We start from the raw sequence: 24,488 nt of genomic DNA on the forward strand, positions 1-24,488 counted from the left end.
AATCATTGAATCCATACTGATAGTATTATAGGCCTAATCACCAGAAATACGACGTCATTATGAGGAGTGCAGTCAAAGTTCCATTGCGGTTGCCAGAACATATTGTCCCCACTGCTGCTGGGGAAACTTCGAGGTGCAGAGACAGAGTCAAGAGACCCAGGCGAGGGCCAGGCTGAGAGAGAGGAGAGCCTGTGTGAGGAAGAGGAGCCGGGGGGGACGTGGGCAGGGCCAGAGGGGGACACTGCAAGGTGGAGGGAGAAGAGGGAGGTACTGGGGAACCAGGAACAAACTGTGGCCAAAGACCTTCCCCTTGGTCGCTACCCTCCTGAAGATCACAGCCCGGTGGAGGCGAGTGGGCTCTCCTGAAAGAGCCAAGGCCCTTTAAAGTCACGGGTCACCACTCTACCTGACAATGGGCAGCTTCCCACTGAGACTTCCTTTGGCTGCTTCTTTCTCCTCCGAGGTGATGGCGTTCCCTGGCCATGCCCCCTCCCCTGTGACAGCACATCTCCAGGGTGGTGAAAGTTCAAACCGATTCAACAGTGCACAGAACTTTGGAAATGTCAGTAAAATGAAATCAAATAAAGCAAAATCTTTGGCTTCTTCTAAATAGTTGGATATAATATTTTAAGAAAACAGTTACTTTGATAAATAAATATTAATAATTAATAATCAACATATTATATAATTATATATTATGGATAATGTATTATGTATAAGTAATATAAATATTTATTTATTTATTTGAAAGAGAACAAAAGAAAGAGCGAGAGCATGTGCCTACAGAAGCAGTGAGGAGGGACAGAGAGGGAGAAGCAGGCTCCCCGATGAGCAGAGAGCCTGATGTAGGACTCCATCCCAGGGCCCCAGGATCATGACCTGAGCGGAAGGCAGATGCTTAACCAACTGAGCCACCCAGGCGCCCCAGTAATGGGACATAATCTATAAAGCAAGAGAACCATGAGTCCTGGTTATTTGTCTTTTAAGAAGACTCTATGTCTTTGCTCTGATGAACTTTCTAGCCTCTGTAGTTAGCAAGTCCAACAATTTTGTAAATTCCAACTAGATTCATAAAATTATCACGAAACCTGCAAATGCTTTCCATGCAGGACCTTAAAGTGGCAATTTAAAGTCCCTTTCAAGGGCATTTCAATTAAAAAGGCGATTTATGTGCTCCTGAAACATACACCATGAAATAATCAGGTCGGCTCATCTTTTACAGACTCAGTCGTGTATTTGATCCGTACTCAATGAAAACAAGCCGAGATTCTCTATCTCATTACTTCGTTCACACATCTCAAGCATGAGACCTAGATGCAGTCTGACACAGGTAATTGCAACAATGAGCGATGTATCATAATATTACAGCACTGACATGTCACCCGGCAAGGGCGAAACCGTCAGGACAACAGCCGAAACAGTGTGTGTCTTTTCGAGTGATTTCCATTGCTCACTAGGGTTTCAGATGAACAGCATTTATTCATTCCAATTTTAGAGAGCAAAGCTATGTGAGAATATGAAAAAGGTTAAAATTATAGGATAATCCTTAATTACTTTATAATGGAAGTCAAATTTACATATAACTAACTCTTGATGACCTTTATTAACATTACTGTGCATTGAGGTAGAAAATACAAATTTTCCAGAGGTTTCGAAAGCACTTACAGTCTTGGGCTTTAAATTATGGGGTTTTTTTTCCCCCCTCTCTGGAACTTTTGACTTTCCATCAAATCTTGGCTAGAGGCTTGGGCCAGAGGTAATATCAGATCACAGTCGTGAGGAGATGAAGCGTATCTCCTGGGGGACAAGGGTGGTGGAAGAGGGTTTTTTAAGTTGCGGAGAGAAGAGCCTGGGCTTTCAGATTCCGTGTAGGGAAACTGAATGTTGCCTTTGGTGTAATTAATTGTTCCAGAAGAAACCTGAACTGTGAGCAGCAGTGGATCACCACGTTCTACCACGGCACCGAAAGCAAGTTACCCTCTGGTGTGAGTACGCCTCCGGGCGCTGCCTGTGATCTCTGCTCATTCTGGCCCCTCCCCATTATGGGACAGTCCTCAAAGCTGAGCCCAGGGATCTGCTCGATAGGACTCAGTCCAAGGGCACCAGGAAGAAGAGACGAAACAATTGTCCGATAAACAGACAAAATTTAAGACAATACGTGTCCTTGATCTGATCAAGACACAATAGTTCCAGCTGGACAGAGAGGAGAACGTCGAAGGGCATGACAGAGTCGAGGGGCATAAAACAAGCCAGGGACCCCAGGAAGATACCTGCGGCCATGTCTCTTTTGTGTAATGTCAGTATCTCCATAATATCTCAGTGTCTCCAACATCATCAATTGACTAGAAACCACAGAGCAACTTGTAAAAAAAAAAAAAAAAAATTCTCCTTGAGTCATTTTCATGATTTCTCAGAAATGCAAAGATTAGCGTGGAGAGGCTGAGTGGTTGGTCAGCCAGGGTCATACACTTGGAAAAAATGAAAATGAGGCTCGAATCCTCATCTGCTATCCCCAAGTCCAGGAGTAGCTGCTGTTTGCCATCCAAGCAGCATTAAGTCCTAGACACAGACCGATACTTTAAGGTTGAAAAATACTCCCCTAAAGAGAAGCGAATTTGTTTACAGGAGAAATCTTCATGTCCCAGGCTGCGGTACTTCTCCAGTGAACCTCTCCTTAGAGACTCTGGTTGTTGGCTGGGGAAGCTTGCTGTCCACCATCAGTGGGACAGAGGTCACCCTAACAGGTAGAAAGCTTGAAAGGCTAATTTTCTACATAAAAATTTAGACTCACTTACAGATCGTATTAGCGTATATATATGCTATAATATATCGTTTCTTCCTAACTGAGCTAGAAATTCGAGAGTTTTCATGATGATACACTCTTACTCTGTTTGCACAGGTTTAAAAAGACTACTTCTGGAATTGCTAATCCATGCCTGCTTTAACGAATTATCAGTCCCAGAAAACAGTGAACCTTCACTTAACTATGGATGAAGTTTTGCAATAACGTTTTACGTCTTGCAATAACGTGGAAAAGGCCAGAAGCCTACAGTATGGCATTACTAAGTCACTCTGTAGGCCACAGAATCCAGGACTAGGACTCAGTAGCTCTCTGTGTTTATGAAACGGACACGATGAGTACAGAGAAGAGCCCATGATACCAGCTGACCTTCCCTGGGTACGCTAAGTTCTAGGAACTGTCCAGAGCAGCTGATATCTGTTAGCTCACCGCATCTTCACAAAGGCCCAGGGAAGAAGGTGCCACCATCCCCCTTTATGTCAACGGGACTGAGGGTCGCACCAACTGAGACCACACAGTGGGCTGCGAGCAAGACAGGTGTCTGGCATCAGAGCACGTGTTCTAACCACACTCTGTCATTCTGCCTCCGCAAATTTTAATCTTGGCAAATTTGAGCACCTAATGAGATAATGGATGTGAAAGCGCTTGGAAAACTATAAACTGCTTTACAAATGTCAGTTTTTAGTATTAGTATCTAATTATCTAATTACATAGCCACATGGTCTGATCATAATAAAACCTTGATTGGGATTTGTTTATCCTGAAAACCTTATTACAGTTCGGTCCCATATATCACTTAACATTCTCCTGCAATACCTCATGAGCTTTCACTTTATAAATGAGACATTCGAGACATAGATCATTAAAATGGCCTGCTTAAAATTAAAAACAAACCCGAACAAAACCTGGTTGTCTGAGCCAAGAGACAAGAAAGCAAATGTTCTCTCTGTCCCCTCAGCCTGAGATCCCTTTCTCTTTCAACCTTAAAGCTCATCCTTAAAGAGCCGTTTAAATGCCACCTCCTCCATGCAGCCTCCCTGATGCCTGAGAGCTCCAAGAAAATCCACCTTACCCCCACCATGCTGCTATAACCCTCTGAACAGACCAGACTCAGAGGAATCTGAGTGACTTATCAGAGATTTGTACAGTATTACACAGCAACAGGTTCTCCAGAAAGAGGGTAATAGGATGCAAGCAGAATTCTGAACATTTGCAATGAAGGCAGCAGGGCTCTATGCAGATAAGGGAGAGACTAGGACCAGGGACTTCCTACAGCACGAGGAGAAAGGAAACTCTTGGTAACTGAGCAAATCTTAACTGGTAGCTACTTTAGGAAGGGGGAGAGAGGCACACAGTTAAGAGACATCTTAAAAGGAAAGTTCAAGGGGACTTAGTGACTAAGTGGGCAGGAGTGAAGGAGAGCCCAGGTGACGCCACTGTTTGGCTAATTGCGAGCACTGCCCCAGGAGCTTGGGAGGCTCCTCAGAAAACCCCACAGACAGGATCCCCTTGTCATCATCAGGCACATGCCTTCTCTTTCTACAAGTTAACGTTAAGATGATTGACTGGGACTTGCTAACTCTGGCTACCTTTAGTTGAGCACCTGTCCCAGAACCCAGCAAATATTCACAAACGAGAGTGTGGGAAAGCAGGAACTCCCAACGATGCGACATTCCCCAGAAGGAAAACTGGTGTGGGTTGTGGCCTTGCTGTTTTGGAGCAAGATGGGCTTACTTTTTACATTACAGAGTTGGAGGAGATGGCGGGGATTTACATAGCTAGAAAGGGCCTGATTTCCATACTGGCTCAAACATCACCCGACAAACCGAATCTTCCTAGGTCTTGTGTAATTTCCAAGATCCAAGTTTGATTATGTGAAAGCGACGATTTAGGACAGAGATGTAGCTACCAAAGTCACCAATAGTGGGCGCTGAAGCCGCAAGAATCAGACCGGGAGTCTAAGGGGTGGTTAAGTTACCGATTTAATTCCAAAGGATCATTTTTACCATGAAAGAGAAAAGTGCTACTAAGAGGAATGCACTAAGATAAACTATTAGAATCAGACAATGCCTCAAACAGGGACTCCATGAAGGTTTTGTTGAGGCTGTTAGTTCAGGATTATCAAAGGAATAATAAACACGCAAACTGGGGGACACTCCCAGGACGGGACCCCTGACTGGCAGCTCTGTTTAGATGTGCATTTGGCAGGAAATTTAGAAACATTTACTCTTAGGTAAAATCAATTCTGTCAAAATGATACAGAAACTTATCTGTATGTAGACCGTGAGAAATACTGCCGACGAGATTCACATTCATCTGTAACTGACAGAGTCTGCGTTCATTTCCATGCTCTTGCTAACCAGTATCTGCGGAAGGTTAAGAATGATTTGAAGGTTGGGACGCGTCGGGGGCTCAGTCCGTCGAGTGGCTGCCTTTGGCTCAGGTCATGATCCCAGGGTCCTGGGATGGAGCCCCCCAGTTAGGGTCCTTGCTCAGCAGGGAGTCTGCCTCTCCCTCTCCCTCTGCCTGCGGCTTCCCATACTTGTACTCTCTCTCTTTTCACTCTGTACAAATAAATAAATAAAATCTTTTTTTAAAAATTTAAATAATGATTTGAAGGTTGGGGTGCCTGGGTGGCTCAGTCGGTTAAGCATCTGACTCTTGATTTTGGCTCAGGTCATGATCTCAAGGTCGTGAGATCCAGCCCTGTGTCAGGCTCCACACTGGACATGAAGACCACTTGGGATTCTCTCCCTCCCCCTCTGCCCCACCCACCATAATGCACACGCTCTATGTCTGGAAAAAAAAAAAAAAAAAACGATTTGAAGGTTACGTATTACTGTGCTTTAAATGAGAGTAAATTTTTATGGGGCACCTGGGTGGCTCAGTGGGTTAAAGCCTCTGCCTTCAGCTCAGGTCATGATCTCAGGGTCCTGGGATCGAGCCCCACTTCAGGCTCTCTGCTCAGCAGGGAGCCTGCTTCCCACCCCCCGCCCCCACCTGCCTCTCTGCCTACTTGTGATCTCTCTGTCAAATAAATAAATAAAACTTAAAAAAAATAAATGAGAGTAAATTTTTAGAGCAACATCAAATAAACAGAAAAAGAAAATCTTTTTTTTATAGAAAATATTGCATTAGAATAAAGGAAGTAGTTGGTGGAAATTATATATACACACACAAATGGGCTTTACAGATCACAAAATCAATAAGAAAAGTTGTCAATGAGAAAAGTTGTCAGATTACCAAATTGATTTTAATAAACTCAAAGCACTTTAGTCATATCTAATTACACAAGTAAAAATATTGACTTTTGTTTATGTTTAAAAAATTATTTATTTACTTGAGAAACAGTAAGCAAGCAAGTGGGGGGATGGGCAGAGGGAGAGAATCTTCAAGCAGACTCCCCACTGAGCAGGGAGACCAATACAGGGCTTGATCTCACAACCCACGAGATCAGGACCCGATTCAAAACAAAGTTTCATAAATGACTGAGCCACCCAGGCACCTCTTGACTTTTGCTTAAATGGGACTACTAATCACTTCCATTTATAGAGGCCATTTCTCCTCATGGCTTCCGGATAAATTTGTCAGCTTAAACTTACTTGGAATAAGAGGTGCTTGGTGATGTTAAACTGGTTATTTTCTTCTAATCTTCATTAGTAACTTTAACAGCTCTTAAGTAGGAGTTTCACCAAAGAATTTCACTGAAAATAGTGGTTAAGTCCATCCACTATCCCTAAAATCAATGGAGGGAAAAAGCTCGAGAGGCTTGTTATGCAAGGCAGCTCCGAGTGACGCATCTGTTCCATGGGCAGGTGTGTCTCTAGCCTTCATTTCTAAGTCTGTCTGCAGAATATTAATTTTGTCTGGTCACCAGCTTTCCATGTGTAATGCTTTATGTGAAAATTAAAACTCTAGTGGTCCCAGGATTAGAGAAGTACTCATTTAGTTTTTAAGCTGATTTAGATTCAGTCAGGGCTATTGGCTTAATTAGTAGGCTTTTTCAAGTTTGACTATTGTATATGGATAAATAGAAGGTCATTACTGCATTCACACTATGCAATAACTCAGTTAGTTTCTTTACAGCTGTATACAATAGAGGGAAATGAACAAAACGACATTTATCACAAAATGAACTTCAAATGTATAACTTTAGTTTAAAATGTATAGCTCAAGAATTTTATTATGCATGGGAGTTTACATGATGTTATAATCACAGAAGAGCATTTTTTATAGCTCATTACAATTTCCAACTATTTCCTTGTAAACTTTTATCTTCAGAGTATTTACCATTTAAAAAATTAATGTAGCACAGACAGGAAGAGCATCATTCATATTTCTTCGTAAATTAATTGTCCAAAGATAGTAGATTCATATTTCTTGTTATCAATAATTGTGAAAAGAAATAGAAAAATCAGTTCAGAAGAAAATAGAATTTAAAAGCTAAATCCTGAAAACACTGTAATTTGTGGAATACACTGACTTTAAGAACCAGCATTTTATTTGCCACAAATCCCAGACTTTTTCTTAGAAATCTGTGTGGCTTGCCTGCGCATTTTTTCAGGTCCCTGTTCCTGACGTCCATTCACACGGACGTCTTCCTGGCCCCTTTGATTATACTCTTCAAAACTGGAGCTCACGTAGCACTTCCATGCTCTTAAAAATCACTGAGGAGCACAAAGAGCTTTTATTTATAAGGGTGGTATAGAACACTATTTACTGCTTTAAAAATGAAAAATGTTTAAAAAACAGATGGCAATGGGGTGCCTGGGTGGCTCAGTGGGTTAGGCCTCTGCCTTCAGCTCAGGTCATGATCTCAGGGTCCTGGGATGGAGCCCCACATCCAGCTCTCTGCTCAGCAGGGAGCCTGCTTCCCCCCTCCCCTCTCTCTGTCTGCCTCTCTGCCTGCTTGTGATCTCTCTCTCTGTCAAATAAGTAAATAAAATTAAAAAAAAAAAGATTAAAAAACAGATGGCAATAATGCCATCACCAAAATGGAGATTCTGGAAAGCTTCACTTTCTTACTCTCAGGTGTGATAATGACCATGGAAAGGCAAGTAACGGTCGTAGTATTACTGTGGAGATTTATCTCTTTGCAGGTCCTCTGAAAGGGTCTCAGGACGACACAGGATTCCCAAGTAAACACTGAGAACCCTCTTCTACGCCGCCTCTTACTGAGTTGTCATCGCTTACAGCAATTGTTTACTTGGCCTTGTAGTGTTCGCATTGCTTGATTTCAGCCTTCTCTGCCTAGCATGCACATGCCACAAGGGCAGAGACTCTTTGTGGTGCTTTGAATAAGTATTTAATACATACATTTAAAAATGTATGACTGTAACGCCAACCTGTGCTTGCCGTGATACAATATAACCCCAGCATGTTAAGAGCTGATTACATCAGTTGCAGTTGAAGTGACTTGTTTGATCATGGCCCGTGTTAGTGCTGGAACTTCTGTGGGAATCCCACAAGACGTCTCCACTAGGTATTACCAGGATACCCCTTCTTCCACTGTCCCCTGAGAAAAAGTGTGCTGGTTCTGACTTTCTCATGGGAGCTTTCAGCCTCTCTGCCTCTTCTTGACTTTTTGACTTTTGTTTAAATGGAACTACTAATCACTTCCATTTATAGTGGTCATTTCTTCCTTATGGCTTCCGGATAAATTTGTCAGCTTAAACTTACTTGGAATAAGAGGTACACATGCAAGTTTTCTCATACTCAAATGGGTTCTGATACTTTCCTTACTTTCAGTGGCTTTTTTGTTTGATCCTCATATTCGTGTTCTGGGTACCTGAGGTGCCTTGACAATTTCAAAACCCATTTTTTTTTTAAATTAAAAATTTCCATCAGGTTTAAACTTTGTGTTTGATTCCAGGATACCCTACGAACACAGGTGGAAATGATGGGGTTTTTGTTTTGTTGTTTTGTTTTATTTAAGTAGGCTCCACGCATAGCACAGAGCCCAAGTCAGAGCTTGAACTCAACCCTGAGATCAAGACCTGAGTTGAAACCAAGAGCTGGATGCTTAACCGACTGAGCCACCCAGGCGCCCAGAGAATGATGTTTTAATGAGAAATTTGTTTCATGTTCTCCCTTGCCTCAGGGATGGAGAAGGAACACTTGGTACTTGATGCCTGTCTAACCCTTCACTTCCCACATATACTTCTCTGGAAAAAATATAACCTGCCTTTATTTATTTAGTTAGTTAGTTAGTTATGGTCTTGCATTCATCTATATTCTTTTTAAGATACAGGCAATTAAACGTTTGAGAACGCTATATACGCTGTATAAAATTTTAAATCCCCTCCTTCCACAGGAGAACACTGGAAGAGTCCAGAGATTTTTTTACACATCTCTGCGATAGAAGGAAATCAAAGAAAAAGAAATTGAACGTTAGCTGAAATCCAGGTAGAGGTAGTATCCAGAAGGGAAATTACTTATAGCTGCTAGGAGGCTATTCCTATGTCCTGTGTGCCACCCGGGTGTTTTCCCTTGACTTTTGCTCGTGTCTTCCATTTCTGCTGCTGTTGACTCCCTATGGGCCCTCCAACACCAAAGGTAGTGGAGGAAGTTAGCGTGAGTGAATTCGGAGAGGAAACGAATGGATGCACATAGTATCTAAGGACAATTTTAGACTTGGAACCATGACAAACTTCTGGAAAGGGGATTGTCTCATTTGCATTTCAAAATCCAAAGTGATTTCACAGGAAATGAGCAATCCAAGGATGAACTCAACTCACTTGAATAAATGCATTTCCAGGGAAAGAACTGGGGTCTCCAGAGTCCAGATGAAAGTCTTCAACCACAGGTAGAATGGGGGGTGGGAGCATCAGGACTTAAACCCAGGGCTTCGGACTCCAAGGTGGGATGGGTAACCTTGTACCCCTCCCCAGAAGCTCTAAGTTGGGTTTAACTAAGGATTAGTTTCCACCATCACAGGAAATAAAAGAAACCAGTTCTCTTCCCTGAGCATATCAATACTGCAAGGACAAGCTCAATATATTTATCATTTTGATTATTTTAATTATTATAAAAACCGTATACTCTTAAACCACTTTGGCTTACTAGGAATTATGAAAATATTCACTTCATAAGGATGGCTCTTACCTTTACTATTATTACTGAATAAGAATATATTGAGTCATACTTCCAGCATCATAGTAACTTGATCCCTCAACAATTTTCTCACTACATAACAATTAAGGGTAATCACAGCAATTAAATAAAAATGACAGATTATAAATCAACAGTAAATAATACATTCACCTCTGTCCAACTACATATGATTATTCTATTTATATTCTATCTGCTCAGAACAGTAACCTACAAGATTCTTGATATTTTTGAATATATTATGATTTGAAACCTCAGAACAACATTCCTTTTTTTTTTAACCATAACATTCAGAATATATTAAGTTCCTAAGTTTTTCTTTTTTCTTTTTCCTCCTGAATGCTGAGAATTTTGAGAACATGGTGAAATTTTAATTTGTCAATATGCTACAGAGAGAAATAATAACTATTTCAAAATACAATATTGTCAAATTGTTTGTAGACAAATTAACATTGTCTACAAACATGTAAGTCATTTTCTCCCAAGTTGTCCATTTTATTTCTGATTTTGGTTGGCAAATATTTTTGTTAATTTTGGGGTAAGATATATCACCCTATCTCTGAGGTTCTATCTCCCAAGATGCATGGATTAAAAAAGGTGCTTAGTCCATGGCAGTTCAGGTCAAGCTATATATTATGTAAGAACCTAATGGCCTTGAGCTTCTATCAGTAATTTTTCCCCCCAAGGAAAGCAATAAAAATTCTCCCAGTGACTCTGTGACATGTCTTTGTTAGAACTGAAATTATACATCCGGCAGCCACGAAATAGTGGCAGGGTGGCAAAATTGTACACATGATTTACATACTGTTTAGGATAGCACTTTTTAAAAAATGCAAAGTGTTAGAAAACACGGATAAGTACATGAACTATAGTCAATATAGGAGAGCAGTTACTGCTTGCCTTAGGGTCAAGAGGATGGATTTACTAAGCTTCACATTTATTTTAATCAGACCTTGAAACGAAAAATAACAAAAGCCTTTAAACATGGCAAATTCAACACTGCGGGCTTGGGGGTTGAGACTGGTCGACCAGTCCCTTTCAAGGGTTTTAGACTGTGTTTAGTGCTGTTCTGAGAGAGGGCTAAGAGCCTGGCTCTCAAGGGCCCGTGTGTCGGGTACAGTTCAACATGACCCATCTCATGTCGTTTCTAGGAAGGAACCCATCAAGTTATCACCGTAACGGGGGACTCAGAATCTGACGGGCTCACACTCATTATATGAGATGTGTCAGAAAGTCACTACCTATGTGTTCAGTTGATACAACAAGAGCGTCAACATGGTCTGCTGTTCCACTGCTTAATGGGAAGCTGTGCTGATTATTTGCTTTGCTCCCCACAGTCTTCTCTGACCTTGTCTCCACATACACTGTCTCATGGGGTCCCCTTGCTCTTTGGTTTAAGATTGAATTTGGCCAAGAAGGGGCACGACGGCGTCAGAAGGTGGGAGGACAGGTTGGGACACTTCCTCTTCTGCTCCTGCCTGCCTCTTCGCTCTGCCTGGACTATACCCTGGACTTTTCCTTCAGGACCAACGGTGGTGAGGGCTTCCCTCTGTGGCTGCGACCCGAGGACCTCCCCAGACATGTCTCTTCCCTTAATCTTGCCCACCCCTTTGTCAATAGCCCCGGAATTAACATCTCTTTGGGGTAACTCTTTTGAGTAGACTCTATTTGCCAGCTGGGTACAAATACAAAAGCAATTGAGACTTTCATTTTATGACCATCTAAACAATTAAAATTAGTCATAATTGATCCCTGAAATGATAGTTCCCCACGCAGTATTTTTAAATGAACCTCCTAAATTTTACTCAATTAGTTCAGTCTCAAAGTGACCCTGAAAATGTTAAGAACAAAGGTATCGTAAGAATAACAATATTCCGCATCTCACTGTGGTTTAGATCCTTTGGCATAAAATTTGTGGGTGGTGATTTTATCACCTGTTTTTTGTTTTGTTTGCTTTGTTACTTTTCTTATCTCAAACGAGGAGGCAGGAGCCTACAAGAAAAACAATCAGCTAAAATCCGTCAAAAAGATAACCCAGTACATAATAAAACGAATTAACTAATCTTTCCGAAAGACAAAAATTCAACAGTTGCCAAATACACTCCCCCGCAAAAAAAAACCAAGAACCAAAAAACAAAAAACAAAAAAAACTACCCTACTGGAGTATTTAATGTTCCTGTAACAAAGGTATGTCTTTTGTAAATAATTTTTGAACATGTATTATAGGAAAACAAAACTGTACACTAAAAATTCATTCCATGTCTCTCACGCATAGCACAATGTCTCAATTAGGAAAGCTCAGGATTATTAGTTGATTTGAAGTTATTTAAAAGTTCATAGATTTATTCCTTTTCTCCTTATATTTATCTCTTCTATTCTTTTGCTTTATCTCCACATTACTCTTATTTTTTAAATTTTTATTTAATTTGTTTTTTAAAAGATTTTATTTATTTATTTGACAGAGAGAGAGATCACAAGTAGGCACAGAGGCAGGCAGAGAGAGGGAGGGGGAAGCAGGCTCCATGCTGAGCAGAGAGCCCAATGGAGGACTCCATCCCAGGTCCCTGAGATCATGACCTGAGACAAAGGCAGAGCCTTAACCCACTGAGCCACCCAGGCGCCCCTCCACATTGCTTTTATTATTCCCATCTTCCTAGCTTCTTTTGACTTATTTAGCTATTTTTAAGGTTTTCCCCCAACGAGTACAACATTCCTTTACCTTGTCTTTATTTTTAATAATAAAGTTAAGATTTATTCTGAGGGCAGTTTTTTCCCCATACCCTTATGTTTTCATGATTAAATATTGCTACTTAATTTGCTTTTTAAATAGCATGTAGTTTTCTGTTTTATTGCTATTTTGATTCAGTAGATCCAAAATTATGTTTCTTAATTTCAATGTGAATATATTTTACCATTTTATTTACCTTTCCTTTTACTGGACTATTATTACAGAATGCGGCCTCTCTACAGTTTTCAATTTTTAGGATTCTCTTTACTGCCCAATAGCTGATCAGGTTTTACAGACACCCCCTGGGGCACACCTGTGTGGCTCAGTCCTTAAGCATCTGCCTTCGACTCAAGTCATGATCCCAGGGTCCTGCGATTGAGCCCCACATCAGGCTCTCTGCTTGGCAGGAAGCCTTCTTCACCCTCTCCCACTTCCCCTGCCTGTGTCCCCCCTCTTGCTGTGTCTCTCTCTATCAAATAAATAAATAAAATCTTCAAAAAATAAATAAGTATCTCCTGTATAACAAATATATATTATCATTCAGTGGATTTAACTTTTTATTTTTTTAAAGATCTTATTTATTTATTTGACAGACAGAGATCACAAGTAGGCAGAGAGGCAGGCAGAGAGGGAGGGGGAAGCAGGCTCCCCGCTGAGCAGAGAGCCCGATGCAGGGCTCGATCCCAGGACCCTGAGATCGAGACCTGAGCTGAAGGCAGATTCTTAACCCACTGAGCCACCCAGGCACCCCTAACTTTTTAAATATATCTGTTACATTGGTTTGTTAATTATTTATTTCAATTTTATACATCTTTTTCTTCTAGTATTCTGTCTGATTCTGAGACATGTGCATGACATGTTCACAACAGAATTTTTTTTAACCAATTTCTCCTTTCATTCTCAAAAATTTTTTTCTAATATCCAGACACTATATTGTTTGGTACATCATGTTCACTTTTTAGTGTGTCTTTAAAAGTTAAGACATTTTCACTTAAATAATTCTTTTTGGACCCTGCTTAGGGCCTCTGCATTAAATTCCACTTCATCTCACAAATTCTTCCCAGTCCCAGTTCGTGTTTGTGGTATTTGCTGTTGCGACTTTGCTCCTGTAACTTCAACATTTATTTCATTAATACGAGTGTGTCCCTTATAAACATAATTATTTTATCTTTGTTTATTACAAATTTGCCTTTTTATCCTTTTCAAAGAATTGAGTGTGCTCATCTATTTGTTCCTTCCATATTAACTGATTTGTCTCTTATTTTACTTTTTCCTTCTTTTTTCTGCACCTTCTGGGTATTGAAGCTTATCCCCTCTCCTAAACTCACAATAGAATATGCTTATCTATTATTATAGGAAAAATGTAATATCTGATATCACCCCTGCTCCCAAGGCACATTTTATTTGACCTTTGCTTTCTTTACTTGAACAAAGTGAGTACGTGTGTATATTATTATATTATTATTATTATTAATTAAGTATATTAAGTATATTAATTAAGTATAACTCTAACTGCACCTACCCCTAAAAGGAGATATATTTATTGACTCTGAAAGATAAATAATAATTCTACATTTTTAAATATAAAATGCAGAGGACAAGGATACTTACAAATCATGCATCTTATTTTAGGAGTTTTATTGAGGGAACACCTATAGGTTTAAATACTCAAAATGATGTTATCCTAAGAGTAGTGGTATTATAAAAGTCATAGAGAAAGTGAATTAATGTGTAAATTTAATGGTTTCAAGACCAGAATGTTATTTTATTCTTACATCTTCCTTTTAAATAACAAACCTTGCTGGGTATTCAAGGAAATTTTATTTTTTTAAATGAAGAAATAAAATGCTCCAATGAGTTCTGGTGTAGGAAATGATTGGGGTAATATATGTTTTAATGATTTAATTTTTGGCTTTTTGAGGGATTTTATTAAACTAAGTCAAGAGAATTTTATGATTTACTAAAGTGAAGCTCGTTTCAATTCATAGCACTTTTATTCCTATGCCTCAACCACTATGGTTGAAAAATATATGATTAGGAGGAGATGAATAAATTTTAAAATATTCTGCCGAGGTTAATATGCAATGCAAGATGGCCACATATAGAAATATAGCACAATACTAAGTATTTAGTACTGCATATATTATATTGAGTTCTATTTTGTTATATAATTGTCATACTGTTATGATCTCTACCAAAAATGATCTGTGTAAGTAATGCATTCGTGGTTAATTTTAAAGCAGACACTGTATTGATTAAACAAATATATGGTGATAGTCTCGAAACATGCCAAAAAGGAGATCAGAGTATTGGTGAGAATCACCATTATGTCAGTAATTGGTGAGAGATCTAGGAGCCAATTACTGATTTAAGAGAGCCCGTAATTAATGTGAATTGGGGTGGGGTAATGTGGGGAGGAATTAAGGGAAAGTGGAGTGAAATGAATAAAACAAGTATAAACACAGGCTGAGGTCCCATTAGATATGACTCAGTGTGTCAATTATACGAGAATAAAGAACATTCTTATATTTTAATTGTCTTCAAGCATAATTATCCCTTGACTTACTTTCACCTGTTGAATAATCCTGTGGGTCAAGTATTCCTGATTCCTGCAGTGATCGGATACAGGAGTCCACCAGCTCAAGACCTGTTGTAAGCTCGTCTTCGATGTCTTTTTGACCATCTGAAATACAGTATTTTAAAGTGATGAATGAACACACGATATTGTTATTCGTAAAGCTTTAGGCTACTCTTTAATAACAAAAAGTATCATAACCAAAAACATTTCCTCCGTGAAGTCCTCATTACATTTCACACTGTAATTCTCGGTCGACCAGTAGCAAAAGCCAAGGCCAGCCAATTCCATGTATTCAGGAAAAACATAAAAGTTTCTAGGGAATTTAGAGAACTTAACTCTTGGAAATCATGAGCTATCACAACATCATTTAATTTTAGTGTTGTGGGGTTATCGTGTCCATTTTTATCAGTCTTTTCCTAAAGTTCACAAGGAAATCAATCAATAAAGACACAATGTAGAAATAAGTGTAAGTTTCATCAAAGAACCGTGCCTTACCTTGTGACTGCCAGTGAAACTGCTCTTCTGCTGAACTGTAAAAAAGAGAATACACAGGTATAATGCACTGGTTAGAAACCAAGGCCTTCAAGACACCGAAGTGCATTAGAGTAATAATACACTACTAGCTCCAAGGCGTGACTTTTGTTAATTACTTAATTATTAATCTTTACTGAGAAAAGAGATTCTGTTCTGATGCAATCTTAACTTTAATCCATTAATATATATCTCTTTTATCACAGGTACTAGCATGTTATAAACGGACACCATTCTGTAATTTTCAGAGAGTAGCTAGCTTCCCCCCACCCTTTTTTTTTCCCCACAAAGCCCAACCTATTCTACTCATTCCTTACAATAGCTTCTCTCAAATGCTGTTATGCTGTTCTACCCAATTTTAGTTACTTTAAAAATTGAGGCTGACTAGTTTCCTGTAGACATTGTCAGGTAGTCTGGGAATGATATAGCCTCCTTGTTCATTACAAAGAAGAGATGAGAAATGTATACCTTTTTCCAGACATGTCGCACGAGCAGTTCCTTTCAGCGGATTATTAGTTTAAGTGAGGTAATTTAAACATTTTAACACTTTACCACCCAGTGAATATACAGTTCCCCAAATCTCACTTTACCAACACATCTGATACAATGACATAGGTAGAAAGGGTGGTTCATATACATGATACGCCAAAGACACTACCCAGGGTTCATCTATGGAGACAACGTAGGTAACTTTTGAATGATTTATTAAATAAATAAATAAATTTAAAATTTCTAAATATGCATGACTCTTTCATTATATATACAAATACTTTCCACATGTCCCCTTTTCATATGTCAATAATTGGTAAGAAATCCAGACAGGTATCATTTTGAGAATGATTTTCTACACTCATTTCACTGAAACCTTTACTCTGATCAAGAGCTTCTGTGAATAGCTCATCAGTTCCACAACAGCAAGTGGATTTGAGACCTTTAATCTCTACCTCAGAGACGGCTTCTGAATACATTTACAGAGGGACAAGGAAAAGGGAATTCTGGAATAAATCAGTGTTTGAAAAAGTTATGACTGATATACACGAACACAAGGATCATCCTTTAAGGGACAAGTGACTTTTACAGGGTATCTTTCTCCTCAACCAATCCATTTTAGCAAACTGGGAAATGGTTTCACCATGGTGAAAACTATAGACAGGACTGATACATGAAATGATGACTTTACAAATTCAATCCATCGTAACTTCTTCTTGTATCAAAAAGGTATGAGTTACATAGTGATAATATAGAACTACAAAGTTTCACACTTAAAGCAGAAATGTAATCCTAAAGTCAATATTTTAAGAATTGCATGCAGGGTCGGTTAGTAAGAGGCATTTTAAACAGGAATAGAAAATGCTTTCATATTCGTAGTAGGCTGAATGGTGCCTCTCACCCCCAAAAGACAGGATCACGTTAAATCTCTGGAAACCGTGTGTGGCTACTTATTGGAAAAATCCTATTTGCAGGTGTAATTAAGTTAAAGATCTTCAGATGAGATCATCCCAGATCCCATGATAACTGTCCTTCTAAGAGATAGAAATGGAGAAAGACACAGAAGAGAAGGTTATAGGAAAGTAGAAACAGAGATTGGAGTTCTGCATCTATAAGCCAAGACATGGCTGGAACCATCAAAGAATTTCTAGAGCCATCAGAACCTGGAAGAAATAAGGAATGCTCCTCCCCTCCTCCCGAACCTTCACAGGGAACACAGCCCTGCTGACACCTTGATTTTGAACTCCCAGCCTCCAACACTGGGAGACTACATTGTTGTTGTTGTTGTTGTTGTTGTTGTTTTAAGCTACTCAGCTGTGGTAATTTGTTATGGCAGCCCTGGGAAACTGATACAATAGTTTTCTGATATGATACAAATGGTTGCTTCTTCCACCCTCCAGATTTCACTACTGTCTCTAAGCTGCTACACTCCTTTGGCCAGCACAGCCCTTCACAAAGGACTGACTGTATACCTTGGCTCCACTAATTCCCGTCAACCACAATGCTCTTCTGACAGATGGCGGATAAAGGGTTATTGGTGTTGAATGGATTTGACCACATGGATCCCAAGTTGCTCAACAGCGACTTAAATGAACCTGTCCCACTGCAAAGCTCATGCTCCTAGCTCACCATAAAAAGGCATGGAGGGGGACACACTCCAGTGACTTTCCACCTCAAGCCACAAGAGGAAGTCAACGGAAGACGCTGCACTCGCCACTCCTCTCCTTTCTGGCACATGGAAGAGCGCACTTCATGCCCGGTGCGCGCAGAAGGGGCCATGTTAAGGCCTGTGAGAGGAAGTGACAAGTGCCACTTCCTGCCCCAATCACAGAAGGGCAGGCGTGAGAGCCTCCCGCTCTCTTTCTCTCCGGATCCCCGCTGAGATGGGTCCCTGAGTAGGAGGGAGGAAGACGCCTGCCAGCCCCGGGAAGGCACAGCATGAGTGAGAAATAAAGCACTGTTGTGTGAAAACTCTTGCGCTGGAGGGGGGTTTGTTTCTGTAGACTGAATGTCACACTGAGTAATACAGAACTGTGGCAGTATTTGAAGCTGTAAGGTATTTCTTGCTTCTCTGCCTTCCATTTCCACAGTGTTGCGTAGGGAGAGAGTGTCCGGGGTCACTCTCACACAAATAAGGTGGTGTGACAGCTTTTAGTCATCTTGTGAGATGTATCTGCTCGTCCGCAATAATGGGTGATTTTATGTGTAAGACTACACATCCCAGTTTTATATAATATTTACTTTTTTGCTCATCTCTTTCAAAAGTGTTTCAATTTTATGATGCAACAGAAACAAGAAGAGATATTTTGTATCACGACTGAAAGAATGCCATTCCCAGTGACTATGAAACTAGCCTCTCAAAGCACAGGAACCTTCCTTTTGGCCAGATAAAGAGCATTAATCATTTAAAAGGTTTCCTGATTCCTTTAGCACAGTTAAAATGCATTAAAAGTATGACTGATCAGAGAAAATAGAAGTCCCAAGAGAAACCCGGTTTGGATTTTATTTCCATTAAGTGCATGCTTTATTCACTCTGTTAGGGGAATCTGTGCAATTGTATATCTTATACATTTGATTCCTTCTGTTAAAAACTGCTTTTGGATGGATGATTTTTAAAAAAGCAAACAAACTATCTACTCATCCGATAAACACAGACTATGCCTGTATCCCACACATTCTTATTTCAGCTGTTTAGGAATTACTCATGGTGAACTTTCTCCCAAATGTATTGTTCAATTTAGTATAATGTAAAAGTTATTTTTGAAGCAGCTGTAACTTCTATGCATGTTACATTTTAGAAAATAAAATTTGCTTTGCTATCAGAATGCTGTTTCTTGAAATAGAAGTAATCTGTAAAGAATTAAATTTAATAAAGTAGAGATATAATTTAGAGTAGTCAGTATGTATTTAAACATAACTATGTACAATTTCCAGAACCCAATTATTATGAATTGGGTTCATAATATTATGCATATTTATAACAAAGACTACCTAACTTTTAACTTTTAAACATATACATATATATGTGGGTAAATCAGTAGTGCTAGGGAAGAGTTATATTAAATATAAATATATTAAATATATTTAATAAATATAATATATTAAAAGCACAAATCCTGGGGCACCTGTGCACAAATCCTGGGCACCTGGGTGGCTCAGTTGATTACGTGTCTGCCTTTGGCTCAGGTCATGATCTCGGGGTCCTGAGATCGAGGCCCCCATCAGGTTCCCTGCTCAGTGGGGAGCCTGCTTCTCCCTCTTCCTCTGTCTCTCCCCCCTCCTTGTTCATGCTTTCCTCTCTCTCAGTTGCTCTCTAAGTAAATAAATTAAATCTTTTTTTTTTTTAAGTGCAAATCCTGATAGCTAACACTTAGATTGTTCTCATTCTAAACCAGGCAATATTCTGAGACAGATATACTGCTTTCTCATTATATAGCTAATGAAACTGAAATAAAAAGATGTTCAAGAACTTGGTGGGGGGTCCGACCTGCAGGAAGCAGTGGACGCAGGATTATGACCCTGGATGTCCTGTTCTAGAGGCTGATTTGAAACTACCATTCTATTCATACATCTGGTGACATCAAAATTAAGCTCCTATGTGATGGAAACAAAAAAAATAAACGTAAAACCACAAACCAAGTTGAAAAAACTTGCCATGTCCCGGGAGAAGACATTTGCAATGCATGTAACTTACAGAGGGTTAGCTTCGGGAACATTAAAATAACTCCTACAGATCATTTTAAGATAAAGATTAAAGGTCAAATAGAAGAGAGATGCATAAATTTACATATAGCATACAGATGCATAGAAGATAAAAATCAATAAGCAATGGTCACTGAACACATTAAAAGATACTCAAACCTATTACCCATCGAAAGAATATAAACTACACAGACAGCAATTCTGTATTTTCCACAGGCTTCAAATAATAAGAAAGTCGGACAGTATTCTGTGTTGGAAAGGATGTGGGGGAATAAGAACTCTCACACATTGCACGTGAAAGAGTAAATCAGTCACTTGAGTGACCAATGAGTCAATAGTTGGTAATGACTTATATGCAGAGGCCGGGTCACTCGGTAATTCTGCTTGTTGGCAGAGTTTCCATGGAAACATATACCCCTATGCTCGGGACACCTGGACAAGTCAGTGCATGCCCACGTGTTGGCAGTAGCAAAACCATGGCAACAACCTAAGAGATCAGTAATGGGGAATGGACAAATAAAATAATATGATTGCATGCCTATAAAACATATATATGGGATCAACATTATTCAGCAGTTAAATTAGCCAAAACCATAATGTATCAATATAAGTCTCAAAAGCAAAATATAGAGTGGAAAATGCAAATTTCACACATGTATTGCCTGATTCCAATCATGTGAATTTTAAAAACACTGACTAAACAATATTGTATAGATACACACATATGTATACACAAACACACATATACATATATATATATATATATATACACAAAGATTTTTTTTTAGCTTAAACTAGTTTTTCAACTATCTATCATCAAGGGAAATCATATAAATACAGATTAAAACGATACACCAAAATTCATTATGAGGGTAGCTCTAAGGAAGAAAGAGAATTTCTTCTAAAGGGAATTTCTCTTTTATCCTTCATGTTTTGCCTCATGAAAAATGAGGGAAAACATTAACATTCATTTAGGAATGCCTTAGGTCCTTGCAATAGGAAACCATCATGATTCTTACATTTATGTTTAGTTAAATGCTTAGTTAAATGTTTAGTTAAATGCTTAGGTAACTCTTTGTAACTCAGTTTTACACAATATTCCCATCACTGTTAGAATCACTCACAGTTGAAATTCAAATAATGCCAAAAAGAAAAAAAAAAAATCTGAAAGAGGTTAAGTCCAAATAATAGAGGGAAAGAAAGGATTTAGAGCTCAAATTTTTTTCTCTCCATTTTTCAGGCGATAAAAGTGACAGGATCACCTTTGCTATGTTGATATGAGCTCAAACATTTCAAGCAAGCAACCAGTAACTTTCAAATTCTGCGGGTATGATGTTGGGGAAAGACTAGTTCAAACCAAAGCATAACCTCTGAGATCCTCGAGAAGTGATTTTCACCCTCATCGTCTCCAGCAGGACAGTCTCCACATCCACCTCCAGGCTACGTCTAATAAATAAATAAATAAACAAACAGATGATCGTTCAGAGAATTCGCTTCATGTCAGGAAAAGACACGAAGCCACGCAGTCCCAGAGCTTGACCGTCTGTCATGAACCGGTGCAAATACCTTTCCTGATTTCCTTTTTCAGCATTCCGATGCCCAGAGAGCATCAGTCCCTACACTGTGGCATGTGGCCTATCATTGCTCACAATTTGATTAAAAATGAAATAAAGATAAGGAGCTATGAGGGTTTTGTTGTTGGTTTTCTTTCAAGTTAAGCAATGTACCTAAAACAGAAGCCAGAGAAACTAGCGTGAAGGGAATGGTTTCAGAACTAATATTTAGCCTGCAGGAACCTACGGCCTTACGTTTACGATGTCTGAGTGACCTAAAATTATACTCTACTGTAAAATACTTCCTTGTATACAGTTTTGCATGCAGACACATCACAAGAAGGACACTGGTTTGCAAGACAGAATATCCTTGGTCCAAATTCCCCATTACTGCGGAAATGTCACGTATTTGGTGAGACCCTTGAGAAGGGGTAGCCCGAGGACGTGGGTGGTTGGCAGCTGCTGCCTTTTTAGCTCAGTGCACTGTACCCAGACCATATTTGTCAGGCTTGGTGAGTAACTCTGCTTCCCCCAGAATTTCCTGAGTGACTGATTTCTCTTCAGTCTACTGCCTCGTGGTCGCTATCTGTATCGTGGTATATTCCCAAATGAATGTCCTAATCTCTCCGCCATGCAACTGGCATGTTGATTTCTTTCTTAGATCTTACAACCTCTTTCTGCTTTACCTACTCTCATTAGAAATATATTTTACAGCTATTATAAAAATGTTTATAGGGCTACAACAGATAGCCAGAGGGCCACAGAGCTCCCAAACCAGGAGAGTTCAATAAATTAGTTTGTATCAAGTGATGTATTTATCAGGTGAACAGGGTCTGGCAGGTCTTGAGCAAATATGGAATTTTACATATCGTTAGAGTGGTGTTTATGGCTTGTAGGTTATGACTTACCTGTAGGTTATTTAATCTACATTAAAAATGAACTAATAAATTTTACTATATTAAAATAAATTGTAAATTATTTTATCTTTTGTAGCCACCGCAGTCTGTCATGGGAAGGTTGGAATGGGGGACAGACACGGGGAAAGGGAACAGTGGGCCTTAAGAAGATACCCAGGCATGGTGGCATCTATGCCCAGGCTGTCAGTCACAGCCAGTCCTGAAGAAAAGGGAAACAAAGTCATCACACATTCTTGATGAGTGCCCGAGGTGGCTTTGGGTGTACGGAACAGGGAACGTAGTGTCAGCTCCTCGAAACTCTAGTCCGATGGGGGTGTGGGGGACCAGTACTCAAAGCTGGGAGAACCTTCCCATGAAAAAGTGTGTTTACGGCATTTCTGCGTACAGGTGCATAGGACCTGGAGCATGGCACTCAATCTCTTTAAGCCTCAGTTTTCCCATTTATAAAATGGAGATTTACTAGACTTTCCCATAGGGAGCTTATGAAAACTCACGTACGTAAAACCCACAGCACAGTGCGGGAGCATAGGAGGCATTAATATAAACAAAAAGGAAGCTGCCAGTATCACATGCAGAGCAGAAGGCTAGGAGCACAGTCAACTAGGAACTGAACGTTCGATAGATCCATCACATGAAATTCAACTAGTCCGGGCTGAGGACCAATAAATACCATCACACCAGTGCATGGTAAGCTTTGCACAATTTAAATTGTCCACCTTTTCTTTTTTTTTTTTTTTCCCCTACACTAACACTGTAAAGAAAAAAGGCAGTCTCTGATTTCCACGGAAAGATGATTCACTTAATTTTGATTCACATAATTTTGCCCATCAGCCCTGTACTGAATTTCTCTGCGGGCACCTGGTCCTGTATCTGCCACAGTTAAAAAGAAAGAAAAGAAAACAAACAAAAAAACCCACAAAAAACCCTGAAAGTCCATTTGTTATTTTCAAAACCTTGGAAGAAAATAAATCAGACCCAAGTGGCTATTATTAATTTCTTCTTAGTTTGAGGCAGGGGAAATTCACATTCCTAAGTTAATTTTGCTGGAGTTGGGGACTAACAAATGATGGAAACAACCCAGAGAGGCTCCCATGCCGGAGCCAGGACCCACGGGGGTCTCAACGTTTATCCCAGAGTTCCGCGACAACGTCAGGTTTGTGCACTGGCCAGCCAGAGCCACACAACAGGGAACGACCGAGGATTGTTTTGTTTTAATTCCTTCAAAAATACGCACTAACAGTTTCTGGCAACTGCAAAGAATCAGCCCTCGGCTCAACACCCTAAACGCGCTATCTACACAAAGTCAAGCTCTCGTCGTGGGAAAGGCGTACTTTCAAGTTTCTCTTCTTCGCATGCTTTTCTAGTTTTGGAGTAAATTGTAGTTATGCCACAAGAGACTGATTGTGTATGGAGTTCTATCTCAGAAGAAGGAACAATTGGTAAATTATAAACTAGAAAATTCTCGCGTTATATGCTTCCCCTCTGTGGTTTTTCTGGGAGATTTCTCATGCCTGAGTTAGATAGCTTTTTAAATGCTTACACTAGCACATGAGAATGTTGAAGGAGTTGAAGCAAAGTTTCTGAATGCCAGCCATGTTAGACAATAAAGTTATCAGAATACTTTTGTCTGTGAGCATTCCATAAACCGGGAGGTAGTATTGTCCCTGCAGATGACCAGGGGCACTATTAATTAAATAACTCTGAGACCTTGTAATATTTGGAAATGTCTTCCAAACTACCAGAAACTGAATCGTTTATGCAGTTTATGTGCTAAGTGTATACTACCTCTATTGAATTACACGTTGCCACAGCCCACGGTTCGATCTTTGGTGAATCTCAGGGCTTTGTTTCCGGAGCCTGAGAATGAACAGAGAGCTCAGTGGCCATTTTGCACTTTGATCATTAATAACTGATTCTGTAGGCAGGAGAAGAAGATAAGAGTAGTGGCTTTATTTGCTGAGAGGTGGTACGTATGTGAAAGTTCTCAGGTGTTCCAAAATTTAGTCTTTACATTCAATCTTCCAAAATTATCTCTGCTGTTAGGGTCCGATCCATGAAGGGAGCTCCTTAGCATTGGGGA

The 24,488-nt window shown here is 39.7% G+C and overlaps 1 protein-coding gene across 5 annotated transcripts in view; it reads right to left on the reverse strand.

The window, feature by feature from the left end:
- The window catches only part of CTNND2 (catenin delta 2), a 907,536-nt gene that overhangs the window by 391,974 nt on the left and 491,074 nt on the right, over window positions 1-24,488 (reverse strand). For all 5 annotated transcript variants that reach the window (XM_059173665.1, XM_059173663.1, XM_059173667.1 and 2 more), the window contains 2 exons: window positions 15,712-15,746; window positions 15,205-15,321 (listed from right to left, as the gene is read on the reverse strand). In XM_059173665.1, coding sequence (XP_059029648.1) covers window positions 15,205-15,321; window positions 15,712-15,746 — 152 coding nt within the window. The remainder of the gene's footprint in view (window positions 1-15,204; window positions 15,322-15,711; window positions 15,747-24,488) is intronic.

Source organism: Mustela lutreola, chromosome 5 (genome assembly GCF_030435805.1).
Source record: "Mustela lutreola isolate mMusLut2 chromosome 5, mMusLut2.pri, whole genome shotgun sequence".
In the NCBI taxonomy this organism is placed as follows: Eukaryota; Metazoa; Chordata; class Mammalia; order Carnivora; family Mustelidae; genus Mustela; species Mustela lutreola.